The sequence below is a fragment of the Miniopterus natalensis genome, chromosome 4, assembly GCF_054644295.1.
Source record: "Miniopterus natalensis isolate mMinNat1 chromosome 4, mMinNat1.hap1, whole genome shotgun sequence".
NCBI lineage: Eukaryota > Metazoa > Chordata > Mammalia > Chiroptera > Miniopteridae > Miniopterus > Miniopterus natalensis.
The window spans coordinates 64012966-64036652 of record NC_142084.1 but is presented as its reverse complement, the minus strand read 5'-3'; the positions used below and the strand labels follow the sequence as shown (position 1 = coordinate 64036652).

At 51.2% G+C, this 23687-nt stretch overlaps 1 protein-coding gene across 1 annotated transcript; it reads right to left on the bottom strand.

Annotated features, from left to right (window-relative positions):
- Positions 1–60: 60 nt before the first annotated feature.
- Positions 61–17607, bottom strand: TJP3 (tight junction protein 3). Its single transcript, XM_087816645.1, has 20 exons — positions 17551–17607; positions 17326–17435; positions 15803–15905; positions 15226–15574; positions 14520–14623; positions 13082–13241; positions 12728–12836; positions 10044–10117; positions 9748–9814; positions 9360–9516; positions 8771–8879; positions 8422–8659; positions 7616–7827; positions 4615–4710; positions 3253–3323; positions 2629–2839; positions 2446–2546; positions 1778–2059; positions 687–733; positions 61–278 (listed from the first exon to the last, which is right to left on the bottom strand). The coding sequence occupies exons 1-20, from the start codon at positions 17596–17598 to the stop codon at positions 176–178; spliced, it is 2751 nt and encodes a 916-aa protein (XP_087672771.1). The 5' UTR covers positions 17599–17607; the 3' UTR covers positions 61–175.
- Positions 17608–23687: the final 6080 nt, after the last annotated feature.

Genomic DNA, 23687 nt, shown 5'->3' with positions numbered 1-23687 from the left:
GACTTAACTCTGGCACCCATGTCCTTCCTGGAAGCCACTAGAAGCCGGTGTTGTGAAAATATTTATTATAAAGACCAGGTGGAAGGAGGCAGGGTTTGAGGTTCTGTATGGAAAACCGAGTCTGAACTTCAGGGAGGAAAAAGGCGGGTGGGCCAGCTGGCCACCTGGGAGAGGGTCATAGGTCAGTAGCTGGGCCCCAGTCATAGCCATCTTCATCAGAGGACTCCACATGTCGGGCTTGTGTAAACTTCTTCCTGACAGCCTCCCGCGCATATGTCCTGGGGATCAGGAAATAGAGTAGAGGCTGCATATGGGGAGGATGTGGACCTACCTACCATTAACCGAGGCTGACTCTATGCTAGGCACACTGCGTGTGGGCAGAGATGAGCAAGACTGGGCATTTGGGGGTTGGGCTTATTAATGAGCTCCTTCACAGCCTTCAAAGCCCTAGCTCCAATGTTCCCTCCTTCAGGAAGCCTTCCCAGTCTTCCCAGAAAGAGGATTCCTACTCCTATGGCTCTGACTACATGAGGCTTAGAGTGGCTCTGTCTGGCTCTATCTTGCCTACCAGAAGAGGAGCGCCCAAAGGCATAGCCTGGTTCTAGCTCTCTTCTTCAACCCCATCCAAACCCTGAGTGCCAGGGAAAGGGTTGAGGGGCCCCAATCTGGAGTATAGCAGCTCTTACCGTATGCTGTCCTGTCGCCACTGACCCTGTGGGTGGTGGCTGTCCACCTTGGAGAGAGAGAAAGCAGGTTAACCCTTCCCCCGAAAGTGTAGTAAATTGGGGTGAGTAACCACCGCCATCCCACTTCCCCACCTTTGCCCAGGCAATGCTACCCATAGGCTTTCTCCTTGCCCCCACAAGTCTCCAACTCATCCCCAATTTTATTTATTTTTAAATTTTTTAAAATATATTTTTTATTGATTTTTCAGAGAGAGGAAGAGAGAGAGAGATAGAAACATCAATGATGAGAGTCACTGATTGTCTGCCTCCTGCACACCCCTACCGGGGATTGAGCCTGCAACCCAGGCACGTGCCCTGACCAGGAATTGAACCGCGATCTCCTGGATCGTAGGTCAATACTCAACTGCTGAGCCATGCCAACCAGGCTATCCCCAATTTTAAATGAGAAAATAGTCAGGGACAGGGGAAGGCCTTGGCTATCTCCTAGCCTGTTAGCAAAGGGGAAATTGGGTTTCCCATCTGTAAAATTCCTCAGAGGACTACTGCCAGGAGTTCATAAATGAGTTCATATATGTGAAGTGCCTAGGAGAGTGCCTGCCCCATAAGTAGGCTGCCATGGGCAGTTGAGGAGGTTGGGTACTGCACAACCCCAGGGAGCACCACTCCAACCAGAGACATCATAGATTTGTACATTTTTACATTTACCTGGAAGGGGTCTGGAGGAAGGGGTGTCTGTATCAAATTCATAGGCACTACAGGTGCTGAGGCAGCCTCACATAGAGTAAGAACCAAGTAAATATTTATTGTTAAATATCTGACTATAAGCCAGGACTTGGTCTGAGTTTAAATATCCACCCTGTGATGTCAAGACTTTTAGCATCTACCCTGCATCCCAGATACGGAAACTTTGTGCACAGAGGTTAAAATATTTGCTATAAGTGATTCAGCGGTACGTAAGTCTAGGTCTGGGTCCTAGATATTGATCTGATCAGAGACGTTTCTGTTTGTTGACATCCTGGCAGAAAATAGGGCCCCCATGTGTCTGCCCCATCCCCAGACCCTTGCCAGCGCCACCCTCATACCCTGCTCACCTGGGCCCCTCGGTAACCTGAGGATCTCCTGTGATCCCGCAGGCTCTGGTGTTTTTCTACTAGCACAGGCTCCGAGGACCGGGTCAGGGCTGGTGCAGGGGGCCCCTCATCCACGTCTGTGTGGGGCCCACCCTCACCGTCTGTGTAGCCCTCGCCATCCGTGTAGCCCTCGCCATCTGTCTCGTAGTCACTGTTGACCCGGCTGTCACAGCTCAGATCTGCAGAGCTGTCAGCCAGGCCACGGTGAGGGAGGTCCAGGTTGTCCTCCAGGGAGCCATCTAGCTGTGGGGTGGGTGTGGCCTGGCTGAGTCAAAACCCCCAGCCCAGGCCCTCCTGGATCTCAGACCACACCCCAAATGAGGACACCCCCTTCAAACTCCAGTCCCAAACCAGGCAAGACCCTTGACCCTCAAGTTGAGGCTTAACCCTTGACCCCAGGGTGAGTTCTGATCATTGACCCCTTGCCTGTCTCAAGTCTGAGCCCCCAAATCTGAGTTCAGCTCCAACCCCTAAATCCATCTCCAGTCCCCAAGTTGAGTCTCCCAATCTCATCTCACCTTAGGTACCAGATCCACCCTGATCTCAGGTCAAATCTTGTCCTTGGCCATGCCCCTGAGCCTTGACCTACCCCTAAACCCAGAGAGAGGCTCCAAACCCTAGCCAGGTACCTGGTCCTCAGCTGTCCAGATGGGCCGCATCTGCTGCTCTTGGATAATGGCCTTGAGCTCCTGGTACCAGCTGTCGCTTGTGCCATGCAGGGGAATGGTGGCTACGGGGAGGGGGCATCAGTGAGGGCTGAGAGACTCAAGCCAGACCCATGGCCTACCTCAGGACTCCCACTCCCGCCCTACCTGTGAAGAGGTGATCGCTGTACTTCGACAGCTTCTGGGCTTGAGCATAGAGACGACGGGTGCTGCGGCGGGAGGCGGGGGCCAACCACTGGCGCATAGCCTTGAGTGCCTTGCGGCTCTCCGGAGCACAGAAGACCACAATGGGGTAGTACTGCACGTAGTTGAGGCGCTCAACTGCTGAGGGTGTCACATCTAAGAGCGCGTGTTTGTCCTGGGCAGGGCCCATGTGGGGGCAGTGGGGAAGGGGGGGAGGGGAGAGAGAAACACACCCAGAAACAAGCCGAAAGAGACAGGGGAAGAATCAGGGAGATTAAGAGTCAGGTCAGAGTGGACCCCAGCCTCACACATCCACAGGCCAGCATGTTGGAGGCGGGGGTTAGCGATAACCCAGGCCACAGGGTCTGAGCCCCAGAGCCCCAGTTTGAGTCTCTCTGCCTTTTCCCAGGGCTTGCTTGCTGCTGTGACTCTGGGCAGGCTCTGTCCCCTTGAAGCCCCCACATCACAAAGCCTCTGAAGGGGGCTCCACGGGAGACCACACTTGCAGGGTGTTGGGAGAGAACAGATTGGATGCCCAGGCCTGTTTCCCCATCCATGAAATGGGACCCACAGAAGAGCCCTGCTTACTTTCTCTGCAATCACCCGCACGGTGTCCAGTTTGATGATCTTAGATGAGCTGTCAATCCTCAATACGCTCTCTGTGGAAGGGAGACGCAACCGTCAGCTTCAGGTGGATAGTCCCCTAGCCCCTCAAATTCATGTCTACCTGTTCCCTGCTCAAGAACCCACCATGGCTCCCCATTGCCATTGAGAGGAATCCTAACAGCAGCCACAGCTCCAGTTGGACTTGTGCCCGATGCTGCTGATGTGTCCTCTCCTGTCCTCAGCCCTCATCTGAGGAGGGGTGGCTGTTACTGACCCATCTAGCAGATGGGGAAACAGCCTCAGGGACATAAGGTCACCAGCTCAGAGTCATGGAGCCAATGATTGCCAGAGCCAAGAGCCTGATACAGAGTCTGTGCTCCAGACACCTGCTGTCCCAGGCTTGGTCCCAACTCTAGGCCTTTGCTAGGCTGTGACTCAAAAGAAGCTCCTCTTAAGTGTACAGCACAGTGGCATTAAGCACATTTGCATTGTTGTGCAGCCATCGCCTCCATCAGAATTTTCTCATCTTCCCAAACTGAAACTCTTTCCCCATAAAACACCATCCCTCTCCCCCAGTCTGTGGCACCCACCATCTACTTTCTGTCTCTATGGGTCTGATTTCTGTAGGGACCTATGAGTGGAATCACATAGTATTTGTCCTGAGTCTGACTTATTTCACTGAACATAATGTCTTCAAGGTTCAGCTATGTTGTAGCATGGGTCAAAATTTTCTTCCTTTTTAAGGCTGAATAATATTCCATTGTCCGAATGGACAACCTTGTGTCTATTCACTCATCAGTCCATGGACATTTGGGTTGTTTCCACCTCTTGGCCATTGTGAATAACGCTGCTGTGAACCTCAATGTTCAAGTTGCAGCTTTCAGTTCTTTTCATGTGTCATAAAAATTTTAACTTCTTTTCAATCATTTAAAATATGTAAGTACCATTCTTAGTTAGCAGGCTGTATAAAAATAGCTAGTGGGCCAGATTTGGCCTGGAAGGTGTAATTTGTTGATTCCAATTCTAGCTTATTTCTGTAGTTAATTTTTGGTCTCCTTGGGGGACCTCATGTATTTTGTTTGATGCTGTGTCCATAGCTCAATAAACAGATCTCTTGAACAAAGGAAGGAACAGCTGGCACATTGGCTCAATTGGCATTGGCTGTTTGGTGAACTGTGTTAAGGATGTCTGGCGTGGGCATTAGAAGGGATGCTGGTGGTTCATGTTCTCTTACACCCAAACAGCATCATTAGCAGCCCTTCTCAAGCTGCCTCAGCCCCAGGGGCTGGGAATGGGTTATGAAATGATCCATCAACAGGGTTACCAATGAACATGGCATCTCACCTGCGATTTCAAACTGGTCAGGCATCTCAGCAGTCAACTTCTGCATAGCAATGTCTGCCACGGGTCCCAGGATCACCACTGGGCGCTTGAAATTGGCTGAGGGGCCGAGAAACAGTGACAAGAATCAGGATCCCATTTGTGGCAAAGACTGCTAGGTTCTTACATGACCATTCTCTACCTCCCCTATATAGTAGTATCATATCTAGCTAGGCCCATGGTTGGTAAGCTAATGACTACATATCCCAGCCTCCCTTGCAGTTAGAGGTGGCCATGTGACTAAGTTCTGGCCAATAGGGTACAAGCAGAATTAATGTGTACAATTTTGGGTTGTATCCTTCAAGGAAAGGGGTGAGCCCTCCCCGTCCTCTTTCCCCTTCTTGCTGGCTGGAATGTGGGTATGGGTGCATCATCTTGGACCACACAGGCAGAAAAATAAGACAAGGAGCCTGGATCCCTGAAACTGAAGCAGCCAGACCACATTCAACTCCTTACACTGGGACTGTTACTTGAAAGTTTTTTTAATGCAGCTGTCACTTGGGGTCTCTGCTAAACTACAACTTGAGGGCCATATTTGGCTCACTGCTTGTTTTTAAAGTTTTATTGGTATACAGTCATGTCCATTTATTTATGTACTGTCTCTGGCTGCCTTCCTGCAGAGTAGAATAGTTTTGAAAGAAACCACCTGGCCCACAAACTCTAAAATAGTTACTGTCCGGTCCTTTGCAGGAAGAACTTGCTGACCTCTGGACTAACTGATAGATACTTTCACCAATGAGGAAACAAGTGCAGAAGACATCTTGGCGGAAGGAAAGTGAGTAGCTGGCCTTCTCTTTGCACCTTCTCTTTTTCTCTTCTTCCAGGTCTCTCTCTCTCTCTTAAAAGCTCAATGCATTCATATTTCTAAACTTTCATTGGCTGGGGAAAGAAATTAAGTACATGGCCTTTGATTTTATTATTATTATTTTTTAAATCCTCACCTGAGGATATTTTTTCCATTGCTTTTCAGAGTGGAAGGGAGGGAGGGAGGGGAAGAGAGAGGGAGAGAGAGAGAGAAACATGGGTATGAGAGAGACACATCGACTATTGGCTGCCTCCTGCATGTACCCTGACTTGGGGTGGGGAGCAAACCCACAACCCAGGTACATGCCTTTGACTGGGAATCGAACCCTGACCCTTTGGTGCAGGGACCGACACTCTAACCACTTAGCCACACCAGCCAGGGCCATGGTCTTTAATTTTTAAGTCTTTTTTTGTCTGGATATTGATACGGTAGCTGACGAGCAGCTCAGCCCTTTCTCATCCTGGGTGAATAGCTCTTCCCATCCTGCAGTATTTTTTTCTAAAGGCCTCTGCACCTGGTTTTAATCTCTTCTCCCCTGATACTGAACAAGAGCTTAATATTTTCCCTTCCCTTCCTGAAGTCTGGATAAGGCTCTTCCCCTACCCCCTTCTCAGGTAGGGAAAGGCTCTATGTGCTGGTTTTGTGCCAGTGTATTTTTTTAAATTGTGGTAAAATATAGATAACGTGAATTTACTTTTTTAATCTGTACATCGTAAAGGGTATAATTCAGTGACATTTAGTACATTCACAATGTTGGGAGACCTCCTGTGAGTAGAATCACATAGCATTTATCCTGTGCCTGACTTATTTCACTGAGCATAATGTCCTCAAGGTTCGTCTGTATAGTAGCATGGGTCAGAATTTTCTTCCTTTTTTTTTGTGCTGAAACCCAGGAGAATTTAGTTCCATTTTAAGGCTGAATAGTATTCCATTGTCTGCATGGACCACCTTGTGTCTATCTACTCATTGGTCCATGGACACTTGGGTTGTTTCCACCTCTTGGCCATTGTGAATAATGCTGCTGTGAACCTTAATGTTCAAGTTGCAGCCTTCAGTTCTTTTCATGTGTCACAAAAAAATTTAACTTCTTTTCAACCATTTAAAATATGTAAATACCATTCTTAGTTAGCAGGCTGTATAAAAATAGCTAGTGGGCCAGATTTGGCTTGGGAGATGTAATTTGTTGACTCCAATTCTAGCTTATTTCTGTAGTTGTTAATTTTTGGTCTCCTTGGGGGACCTTATGTATTTTGTTTGAGGCAACCACCACTGCCATCTAGTTCCAGAACATTCTCATCTCCCCCAAAAGAAACCCCATTTCCATGAGCAATCACTCCCCATTTCTCTCCCCTACTTTCTGTCTCTGTGGATCTGCCTGTTCTGAACATTTCACATAAATGGAATCACACACTATGAGGCCTTTGTGTCTGACTTCTCTCACTGAGTATCATGTTTTCAAGGTGCATTCATGTTGTAGCTTCAGTGCTTCCCTCCTTTTCATGACTGAGTAATATTCCAGTGTGTGGAGGACCCACTGTGTTTATCCATTCACCAGCTGGTGGACATTTGAGTTGTTTCCATCTTTTGGCTATTATGAATTATTCTGTGGACGTGTGTGGACATGTTTTGGCCTGAAAACCTGTTCACAGTAGGCATGTATTTTTAGGGCGTTCTTTACCTCAAACTGACAACCTTAAAATGGCAGCACCCACTATATGAATAACCCTCTCTCGCTGTGCTGTTTTGTGTGGCAGCCCCTGGCCACATGTGGCTGTTGAACATTTGAAACAGGGCTCAAAACACACCAGATCTCGAAGACTTAGTACAAAAAAAAAAAGGACTGTGAAATAGCTCATTATAATTTGTATGTGGATTATCTCTTAAAATAATATTTTGGATAGAGCATGTTAAAAAGAAATTATTAAAATTATTTTCAACCATTTCTTTTTATAGATTTTATATGTGGCTCACATATTTCTGTTGGATAGAGGAATTAGTTTTTAAGGACTGAAGCCCTTCCTGTCCCCTCTGTGCCCTAAAATAACCAAAAGTGGGTATTTTTGGTGGAAGGACAGAGGTAAACATGTGGCTTCTGAAACCTACACTAGAACATCCTAACTTTTTTTTGAGGTTCTGCGGCCCCCTCGACCTGGGTCCCACCTTCTCGAAGCACCACACGTTCATACGGTGGGTAGTGACCCTGCCTGGTCAGATCCGACAGGTCCTCACGGCTCCGATGGGAGGTCTTCTTGGCTCCCCGACGAAAACCCCGTAGTCGCCAGAACTCGGCCCGCCCACCAGAGCCAGCCGAGGCGCCGGGCCCAGGCCCCACAGCCCGCTGGGCGGCTTCCAGACTGGCCAGCTGCTCCGCCCTGGGGACATGGGAGATTAATCAGCGCTGGGATCAGCACAGTAACTGCCCCAGAGATGACCCCATCCCAGTCTGCCGTGTACATGTCACCTCATGTGGTAAAGGGACTCTGCAGATGGGATTAAGTTAAGGGCCCTGAGGTTGGGATGATTCTAGATTTCCTGGGGGGTCCAGGGTCATCACAGGGTCCTCATAAGAGGCAGGTAGGAGGGTCACAGATGGAAGAGGCTGTGCTGCTGGCCATGAGGATGGAGGGAGGGCTATGAGCCAGGGATGCGGCACCTCTAGAAGCTGGAAGAAGCCAGAAACGATTCTCCTCTGGAGCCTCCAGAAGGACCAGCCCTGCCCACACCTGGATTGTAGCCCCTAAAAACATTCATTTTGGACTTTGGACCTCAAGAATGTGTGTGGATTGAAGCCACTACATTTGCAATGATTTGTTACAGCAGCCCCAGAAAACCCATATGAGCTCGACTGTGCCACCCTGAGCCATCTGCCTGTCTCCTCAGGTGGATCACCAGCATCACTAAGAAGAAACCTATGGGGAAATGGAGGCTGAGCGGAGCAGCCCGACTGGGTGGGGAGTGGGCCCTACCTCCTCTGGTTGGGAATGATGCCGCGCTCCTGCTCCCGGAGGTCACGGCCCATGCGCACCACCAGCCAGTGGCCTCCGCGGGTGTGGCTCTGCCCAGGGCCCGGGTACAGCGTGTCTAGCACGTGGAAGACGTCACCACGGGTGAAGCCCAGGCCATAGGGTGGGCTGGGCTCCAGCTCAAAGTGCGTGCGGATGTAGAAGGAGTCGCCCACACGGGATTGCACCATCTTCCGGAAGACTGTGTGGACAGGGGGAGGCTCTGAGTCAGTGGGGTTGCTGCCTTGACCTGACCCTTCCCAGGGAGTGGGCCTCACTGCTGGGCCACGCACAGCCCCCCGCCCCCACTCACTGTCCTGCTTCCGCTGTGTCACCAGCTCTACCTCTTCACCCAGTGGCAGCCCCAGCAGGATCTGCACAGCCTCCTCCCGAGTCAGGTTCTGGAAGGGCATATCATTCACCTGCCAGGAAAATGGGGGGAGGGGATGGATGAAGCTCTGGGCACGAGATCCCAGCTCTCCCTCTGGACAAAGCTCACCCCCAACTGCTACCAGGGAGCCCCAGTGACTGGGGACAGCTGATGGAGGCATCGCCTTGTGGCAGCATGGGCATCAGAGTCACAGGGAAGTCTTGACCCAGAACCCAGGGCACAGGAACTGCAATCAGTAAACGATAGCCGAGGCATGGTGGGTTCTCATCATCAAGGCATGGGAATGGGGGTCACAGTGGTGACAAGATCGTGACACAGATGGAATTTTGTGACACTCCAAAGAGACAATGATATATAGACACAGTAGGTCACAGACACCAGCCTTCAGGGTCATGACAACAATATACGGACATGGACAGCGGGTCAGCTCTCAGCAGCCCCGGGGGAGGACACAGGCTGTAACAGACTCAGGAGTATCACCCAGCATGCCAACACGCCCACCACCGGCCACCTGCAGAATCTGATCTCCCTCCTGGATGCCCTGTTCCTCAGCCGGGCTGCCCTCCTGCACCCCCGACACGAAGATGCCCACATCATTGCCTCCAGCTAGCCGCAGCCCCATGCTGGTGCCCTTGAAGAAGCGGACCACCCGGGAGTCAGGGCTGTACCTGCAGGGGAGGCAGAGGTAGATCTGTCCAGAGTGGGCAGAGGGGGATACTCTGGGCATCGTTGGGAGAGCCCTACCCCCTCTGGGCCTCAGTTTCCCAAATAGCTGCACAGGAACTGTGGTGGTCCCACTAACACACTGGTGTAGGAAGGCGGGAATATGGTGACCCTGGGGAAGGTACCCCAGGGATGTGGGAGTTTCAGGTTGGTGGGCTCATTCCTGGGGCACATACCCATGGTCCTCCATGCTCTGACTGCTGGGCACCCTGTAGATGTCATAGCTGCTTTGCCTGGGGGTGTCTGAAAGGGAGCAGCTAGTCTATTTCCCAAGCACTCTGCCCAGTCCAGCCACCAAACCTTTGCTATAGGGTGTCCGTACCCCATGGAGTGTCATCACCCAGCCCTCAGTCCTTCCCAGGGAACTGTCTCTGACCTCTTAGGCCCATGCCAACCTCTCCCACTCTGCCTGGCATAGCCTCACTGGCTGGGATTAAAACAATCAGAGGAGGGGTGCTCAGTCACCACCCACCAACCCTCCCTTTACCTGGGTCCAAGATGGTTTTGGAATCCACGGAACTTTCCCGCCGAAGCTGGGGACTTTCCCTGGGGGGGGGGCGGGAGATTTGGGGTGAGGTGGGGGTCAATGTCAGGGGGTGATTTTTAGAATTTTCATTTATCTGAACTCAGATTCAAATCTTGTTTCTGCCATTCTATAGCCATGTGATAGCAAGCTGATTGCTCTCCCTCTCTGAGCCTCAGTTTTCTTCTCTGAGCCCTGCGGATGGCCAAGTTGAGCGAAGTCTTTCAGTGAGAACTGGGTCAAGATGAACTGCTCCTGAGACAAATAGTCATTTTATTGTTTTAATATTAGTGAAAAGTTCTAGAGGTTGCTATGGACTAAATGTTTGTGTCCCCTGCAAATTCATGTGCTGAAGCCCTATCCCCCAGTGGGATTGTGTTAGGAGGTGGGGCCTTTGGAAGGTGACTAAGTTTAGATGAGGTTATGAGGGTGGGGTCCCCATGCTGGGATTAGTGTCCTTATAAAAGACACCAGAAATCACTCTCTCCACCAGGTGAGGACACAGCAAAAAGGCAGCCATCTGCAGGCCAGAAAGAGGCCCTCACTAGAATCTGACCCTGCTACACCCTGATCATGGACTCCCAGGCTCCAAAACTGTGAGAAATAATTGTCTGTAGTGTCAGCCCCCCAGTCTCTGGTATTCTGTTATAGCAGCTGGAGCTAAGAGTTAAACCACATGAAGAAAAGAAAGTCCCCTGCAACACCAGCCCGCTGTGAGCAGGATGAGTTACTTATCACACCTTTCAGATACTTTCAAATGAACATATGTGGGGAAATATATACTTGAAAGAAAATCTAGATCAGTCCATATATTAGCATTTCCAACGTTCATCCTGTGACACTCCAGTGCTGAAATTTGAAAATATTATACTCCCACCCCATACCTGGAACAGATTAGTAGAATATAAAGTCTGTATCAGAGAAACTTGTCAAGCTACCTGGACCCATTTGTCCAGAGATCCTTCTGTGTGCAAGTGGGATGCCCAGTAAGATCACACAAAAGTCCCCCCAAACTCTGTGTCATTCTACCATGTAGTTCATTCACCCCACATGATGCCATGTGTATTTTGCTGGGCCTTTGAAATATAATCTCCAAGACATCAGTTTTCATGGCTGTCTAGTATTCCTGAGCAAGGATATATTATAATCATAGTAAACAGTGGAAAAGATACCCACACAGTGAACATTCACTATGGGCTAAGCACACACATGCATCATCTCCTTTTGTCATTGTTAATTAGCACCCTAAAGAGGCAACAGTGGGGTAAGAGTTGGGGCCTTGGAGTAGGCCTTCCTCTGGCCTCCAAGATGGTCCCCAGAGACCCCCACCTCCTGGTAGTTACAGCCTGCTGTAGTGCCCCTTCCACACTGAACCAAGGTTGGCCTGTGTGACCAACAGAATACAGTGGGAGTGAAGGTGTGAAATATCTGAGATTAGGTTCACCTTCGCTCTCTTAGATCATTCACTTTAGGGAACCATAAGGACAGGCCCACCTGGTGAGGATCTGAGTACTCCTGCCAGCAGCCATGGGAGTGAGTTTGGAAGTGGATCATCCAAAAGCCTAGAGCCCTAGACATATCTCAACTGTGACCTCATGAGATTACAAATCAGAACCACTCAGCTAAGCTGCCCCCCAATTCCCAACTCTCACAAATGATGGGAGATAATATTTACTGTTGTTTCAAGCTGCCAGGTTTGGGGATAATTTACATAGCCATAGATAACAGATACAATCTCCTACATCTCAGGGTGCTGAAAGCTTAAGTGAGGTTCCCATTATCTAAATAAACCCCAAGTATTGAGTATTTATGTTCTTTAGGCATTAAATTGTGTCCCTTCAAAATTCATCTGTTGAAGTCCTAATCCCCAATATTCCCAGAATGTGATGGTATTTGGAAATAAAATTGTTGTAGATATAATTAGTAAAGAAGAGGTAGGGTAGGCCGCTAACCCAATATGACTGGTGCCCTTATAAAACAGGAAAATTTGAACACAGAGACAGACACACACAGAGAGGGAAGACAGCGTGAAGACACTCAGGGAGGAGCAGCTGTGTAGAAGCCAAGGAATGCCAGAGGCCTGGGAGAGAGGCTTGGAACAGATTCTCCCCTGGAGCCGTTAGAAGCAGCATAGCCCTGCCAACATTCCTGGTTTGGGACTTCCGGCCTCCAGAACTGAGACAATGAATTTCTATTGTCCTCAGCTACCCAGTTTGTGGCACTTTGTTACAGCAGCCACAGGAGACTAATAAAAGGTAATTCCAATTTTTCCCTTTTATAAACATCATCATAATAAACCTGCATCCTCCAGTCCCTGCATACATCCATGGCTATTTTGCTCCCAAGAGAAATCCCTAAAAGGGCCTTGCTGGGTCAAAGGGCTTATGCCTTTTGAAGTCTTCTAGGATGCATTATGAAATCTGGTAACTTCTGCTTTAAGTCAATCCCTGTCTGGTTCTCCTAGTACCCAAGAACCAAAAGCCACATACTGTGGGCAAGAAAGACTATATGTGGATATGGAAGCCTCTTCCAGGCAGGCCACCAGGACTACACCCTCAAGGCTACCCCCAGTTGGAAAAGGTATGCCCATGTTCCCCTCCTGCTCAACTATTCTGGCCAATGGGGGTACATACATGGGGGAGTTGGTTCGGTTGGCATCAGGACTCCGCTGCCTGTGCTGGGGTGGTGGTGGGACATAGGATGGTGGTGCCTGAGACAGTTCTGAGCCGAGGTCTGAGATGTCTGCGGGGGAAAGGGCATCCCATCAGCCACAGTCATGCCTTCCAGACTGGATCCATTTCACAGAGGGGAATATCAAGGCCCCTCTAAGCAAAGGGACCTCAGCCAGGTAACTCCAGCGCTGACTTGCTATGTGGTTTTGAACAAGTTTCTGTCCCTCTCTGAGTCTCTCAGGGCAGCCTCACTGACTCCTTTGCCCTTCCCTTCATTCAACCCCTTCCCCCAGGGCCTCCCTTCTAGCCCCTCACCCTCCAAGAGGGAGCTGTCACTGTCACTGACAGCCGGCGGGATGTTCACCAAAAACTGCCCTCGGTCCCTGAGCACCAGTAGAGTCAGTTTCCCTTCTGACTTCTCAATTAGTCGCCGTGTGTCACTCAGAGACAGATTCTCACTGGGCACCCCATTGACCTAAAAGGAACCAGGAAGGAAGAGAGAATGTGAGTTAATGAGAGGAGAATACTAGAAACAGATAGCTTGGTGGGGGACTAGAAACATGCTATCACCAGGGGTTACTAAAAACAGGCAATTATAGAGGAAATAATAGAATTGGATTCCTGCTGTGAGAGGAGTCTACACCAAAAACTAACTTCCGTAAGAATTCTAGAAACAGCCCGGCCAGTGTGGTTCAGTGATTGAGCGTCAACCCATGAACCAAGAGATCATGGTTTGATTCCTGGTCAGGGCACATTCCGGGGTTTCAGGCTCCACCCCCAGTCGGGGGCCTGCAGGAGGCAGCCGATCAATGACTCTCATCATTGATGTTTCTGTCTCTCTCTCCCTCTCCCTTCCTCTCTCTGAAATCAGTAAAAGCATATTTAAAAAAAAGAATTCTGGAAACAGACAATTTTCTAAGGCAGGGGACATTAGGGGAAATTAGAAACAGGTTGACTCTCATTTCACTAGAAGGGGAAATTTCTTATGAGACAGTAAGAATATTAAAAATGAGTCTAATTAGAAGAGAGGAAGAGGTACTTAAAGATACTAGAAGATACTCTAGGAGGTACTAGAAACAAACATTTAGAGGCAGATTAGAAACTCAATTTCCAGTAAGGACATGTCATTTCCAATTACACCAGGAATCCCTTTCTAACATTTTCCTTCGGGAGTATCTGTTTTCAGTAACCCTCAGGATTGTGAGTTCTAGTCCCCCACAAAGCTGTTTCTAGTATTGGCCCCAAATCACTAGAAACAGACAATTCCTCAGGGTCACTAGAAGTAGATTACTCTGAGGAGACTCTAGAAGCAATCAACTGGAAATGGTTTGGAAATCCATGGTTTGGAAACACTAGGCATCACTGGAAACAGATTTTCAGGAGCCGAGTCTAGAAAGAAACCAGCTCTTAAGGCAGAGTTACTCCTCTAAGCCTGGTCTCCCATTAGCACCAACCACCTAGGGCAGGTCTGGAAATCGGAGCTGTAGCCAGCTGACCAGTGATTCTGATAGTAGAAACAGACAACCCAACGGGGATACTAGAAACTGACATTTGGCAGTGGATTAGCAGCAGATGGGGTGGGAGGAGAGAAGAGGGGAAAGCCATCTACAACCTTTGGGAAACTGGCAACAATGCAGAAATCAGATGGTTCAGGGCCAGCACTGCTGACCTTGACCTATATGACTCAGTGGCACCGATCACCTCTGGCCTCGGTCTCCCTGTCCTGTGCCACCACCAGGAAGTCTAGGCTCACCTGTAGGACAAGGTCTCCTTCCTGCAGCCCCCGGTTCCGGGCAGCCAGGCCTGAATCTGTGATGTGCTTGATGAAGATCTGACTGCCCAGTTTGACCCCAAACTCTGTGGGGAGAGGAGGGAAACTGAGGCAGGGCCTGGGGTCTGGGCTGCAAGGTCCTCTCAGAGATCAGCCTTTTTGTCTGCCCTTGGCCTTCCAGTTATCAGGGCTGCTGTCCCATAGGAAGGGAACAGGCTTGGCTCCCTCTCAGTCACACTAGGGCTGTTCTGATACTGACAACCTGATAGGACACACAGTGTCACTGCGGGGATTCTGATGTCATTGCATGGATGCACCAGTGAGAACTGTTTCCAGGCTTTTCCACTTTCTTGAGGTGCCACATCCCTGGCTCGTGTCCCCTCCCTCCATTTCACAGCCAGCAGCATGGCCTCTTCCATCTCTGACTCTGACCCTCCCGCCTCCCTTTTATGAGGACCCTGTGATGACACTGGGCTCCCTGGAGAAACCAGGGTCATCCCCACCCCAGGGGCTTTAACTTAATCCTCTGCCAAGTCCCTTTACCACGTGAGCTGACATGTCAATAGGTCCTGGGACAAGGATGGGGATATCCTTAGGGCCATTGTCTTGCTGACCACGCACAACAAGGAACTGCCCTTTTGTGGGGACGCCAAGCCCCACTGCCATCAAATGCCCGCCGCTGGCTCACCTTCACTCTCCCTTCTTCGCACCAGCACTGACTTCACTGGCCTCATCTGCACGTCCTGCTGTGGCAGCCTCTTAAAGCCGGACATCAGGGCCAGCCCTTTGGCCTCGGAGCCCCCACCCGGGCTCCTGCTCCCATGGTTGCCGGCCCGGCTCCGGCGGCCTGCCCTGGGCCGATGGGAGCGCTCGCCCAAGGAGCGGCCAGAGCCACTGGATGTGTCACCCTCGTAGCCCCGGCCATGGTCAGCCTCCTCAAGCCGCCAGGGCCCATCTTCATCTGAGTCCTGGTGTCCTGGGCCACAGGGGCTGGCCTTGGTGGTGGGCAGCTGGATTTTCCGGGGACGCTTCACCGTCTATTAGGGGAGGTGGAGGGGCAGCCAGCTCACTGATCTGTCCCATCCACTGGGTGGCCCTGGGGGACCCCATCCACTCTGGGCCTCAACATCCAAGCTGTGAAATGGGAACAAGACCCCACTTGCCCATACTCATACCACCCCTGTGCTGTAGAACCAGCGGGGCTCAGATGGGGTCAGAGGTGCCTCTGAGCCAGTAGCTACTGCTCCCACCCGGACCCCACTCACGATGTTGGCCATCTTGGTGCAGGTCTTGAGTATCTGAATGGCAAAGGTGGAATTGACATTTTCCATGGATACTCCATTCACCATGACAATCTGGTCCCCTATCCTGAGAGAAGAGGCCGGCTCTCAGGGAGGAGGCCTTATACAGGTGCTCCTCTCCCCAGGCCTGCCCTGAGGGCCCCTGGCACCTGCCCAGCGCCCACCTTCAGGGAAGGCACCCCTTGGTCTAATTCACTGGTGTCCCCAGGCTCACAAAGACATTTATCTTTCTGGGCCTCAGTTTCCTCATCTGTAAAACAGTAGAACCCACTATAATCATACAATGCAATCATAGAGGGGAAGTTGGGATTACAACTGGCGCCTCTGTAACCTCCTCACTTTTTTTTCTCAGCTCCCCCTTCCTGCTTTTCTCTCTTCCAGCCTGTGTTTTATATTCTTTCTTTCTGTGAAGTTGGTCCCTGATTCTGGGCTGAGCCATATCACCTGTCAGCCACTTGGGTCCCAGAACTATTTTCCCAAATACCTTCCTGGAGCCTCCTTCTCCCATGGGCTCAGAACACTGGTTCTCCTTCCCTCAGCCAAAGAGAGGCTTCCAGGTCACAGGGATGTAATGTACAGCACAGGGATTATAATCAATAATAATGTAATAACTATGGCCCTGGCCGGTGTGGCTCATTTGGTTAGGTGTCATCCCATGCACCAAAAGGTTACTGGATCCATTCCAGGTCAGCGCCCAGTAAGGGGTGTGCAAGAAGCAGTTGATCGATGTTTCAATGTTTCTCTCTCCCTTTCCCTCTCCCTTCCTCTCTTTCTAAAATATCAATAAAAAATAATAAACATTTTTTTAAAAACTATATCTTTATTGATTTCAGAGAGAGGAAGGGAGAAGGAGAGAGAGAGACAGAAACATCAATGATGAAGGAGAGAGAGAGACAGAAACATCAATGATGAGAGAGTCACTGACCGGCTGCCTCCTGCACACCCCCTGCTGGAGATCGAGCCCGCAACCTGGGCATGTGCCCTGACCCGGAATGGAACTGCGATCTCATCAATCATAGGTCAATGCTCAACTGCTGAGCCACACTCGGCCGGGCAATAAAAAAATATTTTAAAAAACTTAACTTACCTTTAAAAAAATATTGTAATAACTACATATGGTGTCTGATGTGTACTAGATTTATTGGTGAGAGGGGGATCACTTTGTAAGTTATATAAATATATAACCATTATGCTACATACCTGAAACTAGTATAATATTGAATGTCAACTGTAATTGAAACATTTAAAAAGGTGTCCAGGACTGTTCGGTCTAGGAGCACCCTGGGGCCACTCTGACGCTGGAACTGCATTGGAGGCCCAGGAAGTGCCTCAGGGCGCGTGCGTGCCAAATCACCAACTCTGTCCTGCCAGCTCCAAGACCTGTGCTGACAGAGCTGGAAGGCACCAGACACTCTCCAGCCTCTCGCTTTGGCCCACACAGGTCCCTCCTCTTGACGTGCCCAAACCCGGGCTGCTCTGATACTCACTGCAGCCGGCCCTCCGCCGGCCCTCCAGGCACCACATCGGACACAAACACGGACCCACCAGGCCGGTCACGGCCACCAGCGATTGCGATGCCGAAGCCCCGGCGGGGGTCCTGAGGGGGAATTAAAGACAGAATGAGCTTTTGCTTCCCTCAGGGACAAAGATTCTCCCAGTGAGACCAAACTGCCATTGCCATCAGCAGCCCCTCAGGGAGAGGGAGGCCTCACCTTGCAGACGGTAGCAGTGTGCTGTTCCCAGATGGTCAGCTCCTCCATGTCCACCACCTGGAAGAAAGGGAACAAGGATGGTGGGAATGAAGTCACAGCACGTCCGCTGGAGCATTTGTGAGTCCCACAGCCCGCAGTGGAGAGCCCAGATCTGACACTCCCATGGTTTAACCCTGTGAACTGAGGTCTCTTAAGGCCTCAGTTTTTCAGTCTTCAAAAGGGATTTAAGTCCGCGGTTCTCAACTGGAAATGATTCTTCTCTCCATAGGACATTCAGCGATGTATGGAGACATTAGTGGTTGTCACAACTGGGGATGCTCCTGGCATCGAGTGCATGAAAGCCACGGATGCTGCTTAATACCCCCATAGTTCCCAGGACAGCACCACCATAGAGAATGGTCCAGCCACACATGCTGATAGTGCCCAAACTGAGAAACTCGGGGCTAAGTAAACCAAATTGTATTAGGAACAAAGAAAAGGTGAATTCTTGGTATCTTTCCCTCTGGAAGGTCTGGCTTAGTCCCTGGGGTAATCTAACAAGGCCTGCCAGGCGAGGGAGCTCGCTCTGCTCCAGTGATACACGCCTCCACGCTATTTCTCCAACATGCCAGGCACGTTCCTGCCCCCAGGGCCTTTGCACATACTATTCCCTCTACCTGGAACTCTCTTCCTACCGCTCTCTACCTGACTCCCTCCCTCACTTCCTTCAGGTCTCAGCTCAAATGTCACCTCCTTGGTGTGGCCTCCCAGCCACCCTGTTTAGAGCTGTAACCCTCTCCTGCCCCACAACAGACCACCTTCTGTGCCTTTCCCTAATATTGTTCTATTTCATAGAGCTTCTGATCCCTTGACAATCCCTAGATTTATTTTTATCTGTTCACAATTCATCTCCTCCTCTTGAATACTGGCTCTAGAGGGCAGAGATTTTTGTCTTGTTCACAGTGGAATCCTGAGTGCCTGGATCGCAACAGAGATTCAATAACTATTTACTGAATGAATGAAGTGCTTCCTTTGTGCCAGACACTTTACATGTACTTTCCCATTTAATCCACTCATTGAAGGGGAAATTCTATTATCTTCTATCACAGATGGGGAAACTGAGGCACAGAGAGGTGAAGTCACTTGCCAAGACAACAGAGCTGATGGAGGGTGGGGGTGGGGGATGTAGTTTCTGTTGTTTTCATAGTATAGCTGGGAACACATATCTTAGAGTGCAAGTTTCCCCGGCCAGGAGACCCTGGAGAATGGGGGACATAGAGCCTGGGCAGAAGCCAGCCCTCACCCATCCTTTACCTTCTGCCAGGCTGCCCTGCGCCCTGGGGTTCTTGTAAAAATGACTCCCCCTCCCCGGTTTGGCACAGCGCAGTTCGTGATCACCTCGGCCTAAGACCCCTCCGCGGGTGCACTCCAGAAACTTTTCTTATAGGTTCCCAGGAGAGCAGCCTTCCTGGCTCTCAAGAGTGGGAAAGGGGGGTGGGGAGAAAGAAACAAAGGTGAGGAAGGAGCCTCACTCTTGGTCCTGCAGTTACCAGGTAACAGGTCAGTGCTCACAACCAAGGCTCAAGTCCCCTGTCTGCCCTTTGCTGGCTGTGGTGCCGCCTCTCCCAGCCTCAGCCCACTTATCTTCAAAATGGGCACACAAAGTGGGGACCCCTGTGACCATCACTCAGGGCTGAGGTGCAGGAGGGGAGCATGGAGTCAGAGGGAGCCTGGAGCCTCGGGAGATGGCAGTTATTGTGAGAAGTAATAATAATGGCCTTTCTCTGCATCATTTTAATAAGCAACACAGCGCTGGCTGCCGGCGAGCGCTGTCATGTACCCATTCATTTCATCCCGGATGACCTCGGGAGGTGGTACTGCTACTCTCCCTACCTCAGGGGAGGCAAGCGGGGCCCAGAGAGGGTCAGTAACTTCCCACTGGTGAACCTTGGCAGCCGGCCCCACACCCTCACTCTTTTTTTTCTATTTTAATTTTTTTTAAAATTGATTTTCAAGAGAAACATCAATTTGTTGTTCCACTTATTTATGCATTCATTGGTTGATTCTTGTATGTGCCGTGACCAGCTATCAAACCTGCAACCTTGGCTTATGGGGACAATGCTCTAACCACCTGAGCTACCTGGCCAGGGCCACACCCTTGCTCTTAACCACCTGGCTATAGCATTCTACTTACTTTTTTAATTTTGAATTTATTTTTCAAAACAGAATCTTTTTACTGCTATGATTTTATACTTTGTGTCATTAAATAGCCCCTCAGAATTTTGATTTCTTGGCCTTATTTTAAGAAAAGAAAACCAGCCCTAGCTGGTTTGGCTCAGTGGTTAGAGCTTTGGCCCACAGACTGAAGGGTCCCAGATTTGACTGCAGCCAAGGGCACGCACCTTGGTTGCAGGCTCAGTCCCCAGCCCAGGTCAGGGCTCATGTGGGAGGCAACCAATCGATGTGTCTCTCCCACATTGATGTTTCTCTCTCTCTCCCTCCCTCTCTCCCTTCCACTGTCTGAAAAGCAATGGAGAAAATACCCTCGGGTGAGGATTAAAAAGGAAAGAAAACCAGAGTCCCTAGGGTAGGGGCAGGTACACCCTAGAGTGGCCCAGGCTTGTCCCAGCTTGTGTAGGTTCACCTGCATGGATACTGGAGGCCTCCAGGGGGTCAAGCTTAACCCCTCAGCCCACCTCAGCTTGGTTCACCTCCAAACCTTTGCCCTGGCTGTCACCTATGCCTGGGACACCCTCTCAGGATTGGTACAGAGCTTGCCGCTGCCACTTATGTCTCATATCAAATACCACCTCCTGGGGAGGGGGGCTCCTTGGTGAGCCAATCTTCCCTAGCACCCTATCACTCCTTCCTGGTTTATTTATTATGTTTTATTCAGAGCATCCAAAACCATCTTAAATTATCCTATTTGATTATCAGTTTGGGAGTGTCTAGTCTTTTCTCTTGGGCTGTCTCTTTGGGTAATGCTGGTGATGGCCATCAGCACCTCCTGGGCCCTCCTTTCTAGGCCTTGCACCTGCTGTACTCCCTAGCAAACTCCTATTCATCCTTCACATCCCCAGTGCCACTGCCTCTTCCTCCAAGAAATGAGTCCTCAATTCCCCCCCCCCACACACACACATCCCTGGTTACTGAAACTTGGGATGTCCCAGCCCACCTGTCTTCCCTACACAGCTCCAGTCTGGAGGCTCCTGGTGGGCAAGACTGGGCACCTTGGGATCCCAGCATTGTTCCCACTGGACAGGCACCAGAGTTTGAAGAATGGGTGAATGGTGGAATAATAGGCAGATTGAGCCAGAAACCCAACCAAACCAGATAGGTCCACAGTGCCTAGCCCCCTCAGGGCTCCCTCCAAGGTCAGCTCTGGAGAGGGTGGGGCCTGGACCTTCCTTCCATCCTGTCCAACCCCCTCCCCAGCAGGGCATAGCGCTGGACACAAACACCGGAGAGGAGAGACACCCTAGATCCCAGTTCCAATATCAAGTCCAACAGCCCCAGGCAAGTGGCTCCCAGGCTGCGGTACTCTCCCCCCACCACCCTCCTTTTCTGTCCCCATCTCCAGGAACAATGGAGGGGAGGCCGGGTGGGGGTTGCTGTACAAATACTGGAGTTGGTGCGGGGATTCTGGGAGCTGTTCATGCAGCCTGGAAGGAGGTGTAGGAACCAGAACTGCCCGGCCCTAAAGGCTAGGGCAGTGTGGCCTCTTCCAGCCACATACCTCCTAAGGCCTCAGTTTACCCCTCCAGGCCGACGACCTAAAACCCAGTACTGTGCCTGTGATTCAATTCAAGTTCCACCCTGGAAGGTGAAGTCCCCCCAAATAGAGACACAGGGATCCCCTCCCCCTGGCCCAGCCAATTTTCTCCAGTGTAAAGGGGGCTCTGGAACCCTGACCCTTATCTGCTGGGTCATGCAAGTTAAGGGCTCTGTATACAGTAGGAACGTAATAAATGGTGGTTCCCTCTCCAGCAGCCTCGCTACATTCACCAAAGCCACCCAGCCCACAAGGAAGTCACTGCCAACAGTTCCAGCATTAATGTTCAAGCTTAACTCTCTAATAACCCTGGGAACTGGGTGTAAACATTTTTACTGAGCACCTACTACATGCCAGGTGCCGAAAACACATTTTTCGCCTTAGCCTCCTCCTCCGCCCTTTAAAATGACGACCACCCATTTTATAGATAAGGTAGGTAGAGTGGTTGGCTAGGTCGGGATTTGAACCCAGGTCTCCCGGGTAATGGAGGCAGCTTTTGGGGTCGAGGGGCACCGACTCGTCTCGCTGTGCAGCCTCGGGCTGGCGGCTGCAAGCCTCTGGGCCTCAGTTTCCTCCTCTGTTACACAGGCAGAGGGTGATCGGCAGTCCCGGCTCCAAGTGCCAGCCCCACCTCAGCTCGATTCCCTCCCCCTCCCGCCCTCGGCGGGCTACTCGCCTGGAATCTCACCGCCATAGTCCACTCCGGGGCTCTCGGTCCCGGGAGCCTGGAAACAGGCGATCGGTTCCCACCCGAGGGTGAGGGAGGGGCTGGGAGGGTCGCGGCGGGGCGGGTGCGGGAGCGGGACGGGAGCGGGAGCGGGAGCGGGGCGGGAGCGGGGCGGGAGCGGGGCGGGCGGGCGCTCGCCCTCGCCCTTGCCCTGGCCCTCGCGCTCCGCGGCTCCGGGCGGCACCTGCCGGCCTCCCCCCCCCCCCCCCCGCCGGCCGCTCCGCCCCGCCCCGCCCCCTCCGGGCTGCCTCGGAGGCCGCCTCACCCCCCCCCACCCCCACCCCCGGCACAGCGCGGGGTCCAGGCCCAGGGCGGGAGCTCCGGACCGGGTTTTCCACCCGGCCGAGCGCGAGCCCGCGGCCGCGAGCGGAGCGGGCGGGGCGGTCGGCCGCCTGTGGAGCGGAGCTGCGCTCCCACTGGGTTTCTGTCGGAGACGCGGCCACAAGTTGAGATTCACCTGGGAGGCCTAATAGAGCCCAAGCTAGTGGAGAGCTAGAGACCTCCGGAGCACAGGGCGGGTCTTTCTCCAGGAGGTTTAGTCCATTTCACAGAGGAGAAACTGAGGCCCAGAGAGGTCATCAGCATGGACTTTCTGAAGATGCACAGCTGCCCCCTTTGGGGCCTGACTGTCTTCACACCCAACACTGGGCTGGGCCCCCAGCAGAGGAGGGTGGGGCGGGAGGAAATTCCTCAGACTCCTGGGAGTAAAGGTCGACTTCCTTCTCCTCACCTAGCCTAGCCTCACCCTCAGAGGCCCAGGCTCCTAAGGTAAGGTCTAGGAAGGCCCTCTCCAGGGCAGGAAACCCTCTAACCAGAGGGGAGGGAGGAAGTCACCTGGACGGGTGGAGCTAACGCCAGCTCCACCCACATTCCTTTCTGCTTTAAAAAAACCCTCCCTGAGGCTCAGCTCACCCAGAACCCCACCTCACCCCAAGGTTGAAAGGACAGATCTGGGTATAGACACCCCTTCCCAGCCTCATCCAGTCAAGACTTTGAAGAGAAAAACCCTAGACTTAGGGGAAGGGGTGAGGCAGAGAGGAAATTGGGAGATCAAGGAAGGCTTCCTGGAAGAGGGGGCATTGAAGCTATGGTTTTGAATGTTGAATAAGAGTTTGTCAAGTGAAAAAGACAGACAAAGTCTTTGAGGCCCCCAAAGCTGACTTCTCACTCCTCCCAACTGCAGTTTTCCCCAAAAATACTAGTCTGGAAACCCCCGTTAGCCAGAATAGGGCCCTCCAAAGCAATAAACCTTTGCAGAAGCCCCTTCTAAAGACCTACTTGGTACCTCAGGGCTGGAGGAAAAAGCTCAGCCTTTCTCAATGTGACTTTCAGATACTAGCAGACGGCACAGGCAATGATTTTAGTGTATTTGTTTTAATGGATCATAGGAAAAACATAAGTTCCCCATTGACACATGCACATAGGGGTTTGTGGCTGCGATTACTTGGGAGGACTTACCGATTGGGATAAAAATTTGGCAAATCATACAAGTGGCTGGAGGTAACTGAAGCTGGGGGAACAGCCTGAATTCCTGCACTCAATGACACCTGATCTCAGTGCCATTATTTATAGAATGAATGGATTGAATCTGCAGAAATGAGACTGCTGGCTCACATTTATTGAGTGCTTGCTTCACTCCAGCCACTGTTACACATGATA

Excerpts from the sequence above, each read along its gene's own strand:
- TJP3 (XM_087816645.1), bottom strand. The coding sequence starts at position 17,598 with ATGGAGGAGCTGACCATCTGGGAACAGCACACTGCTACCGTCTGCAAG. Across the intron at positions 12,837-13,081 it reads TGACAGCTCCCTCTTGGAGG|ACATCTCAGACCTCGGCTCA; the intron begins GTGAGGGGCTAG and ends TTTCCCCCGCAG. Across the intron at positions 2,547-2,628 it reads CAGCGATCACCTCTTCACAG|CCACCATTCCCCTGCATGGC; the intron begins GTAGGGCGGGAG and ends CCCTCCCCGTAG.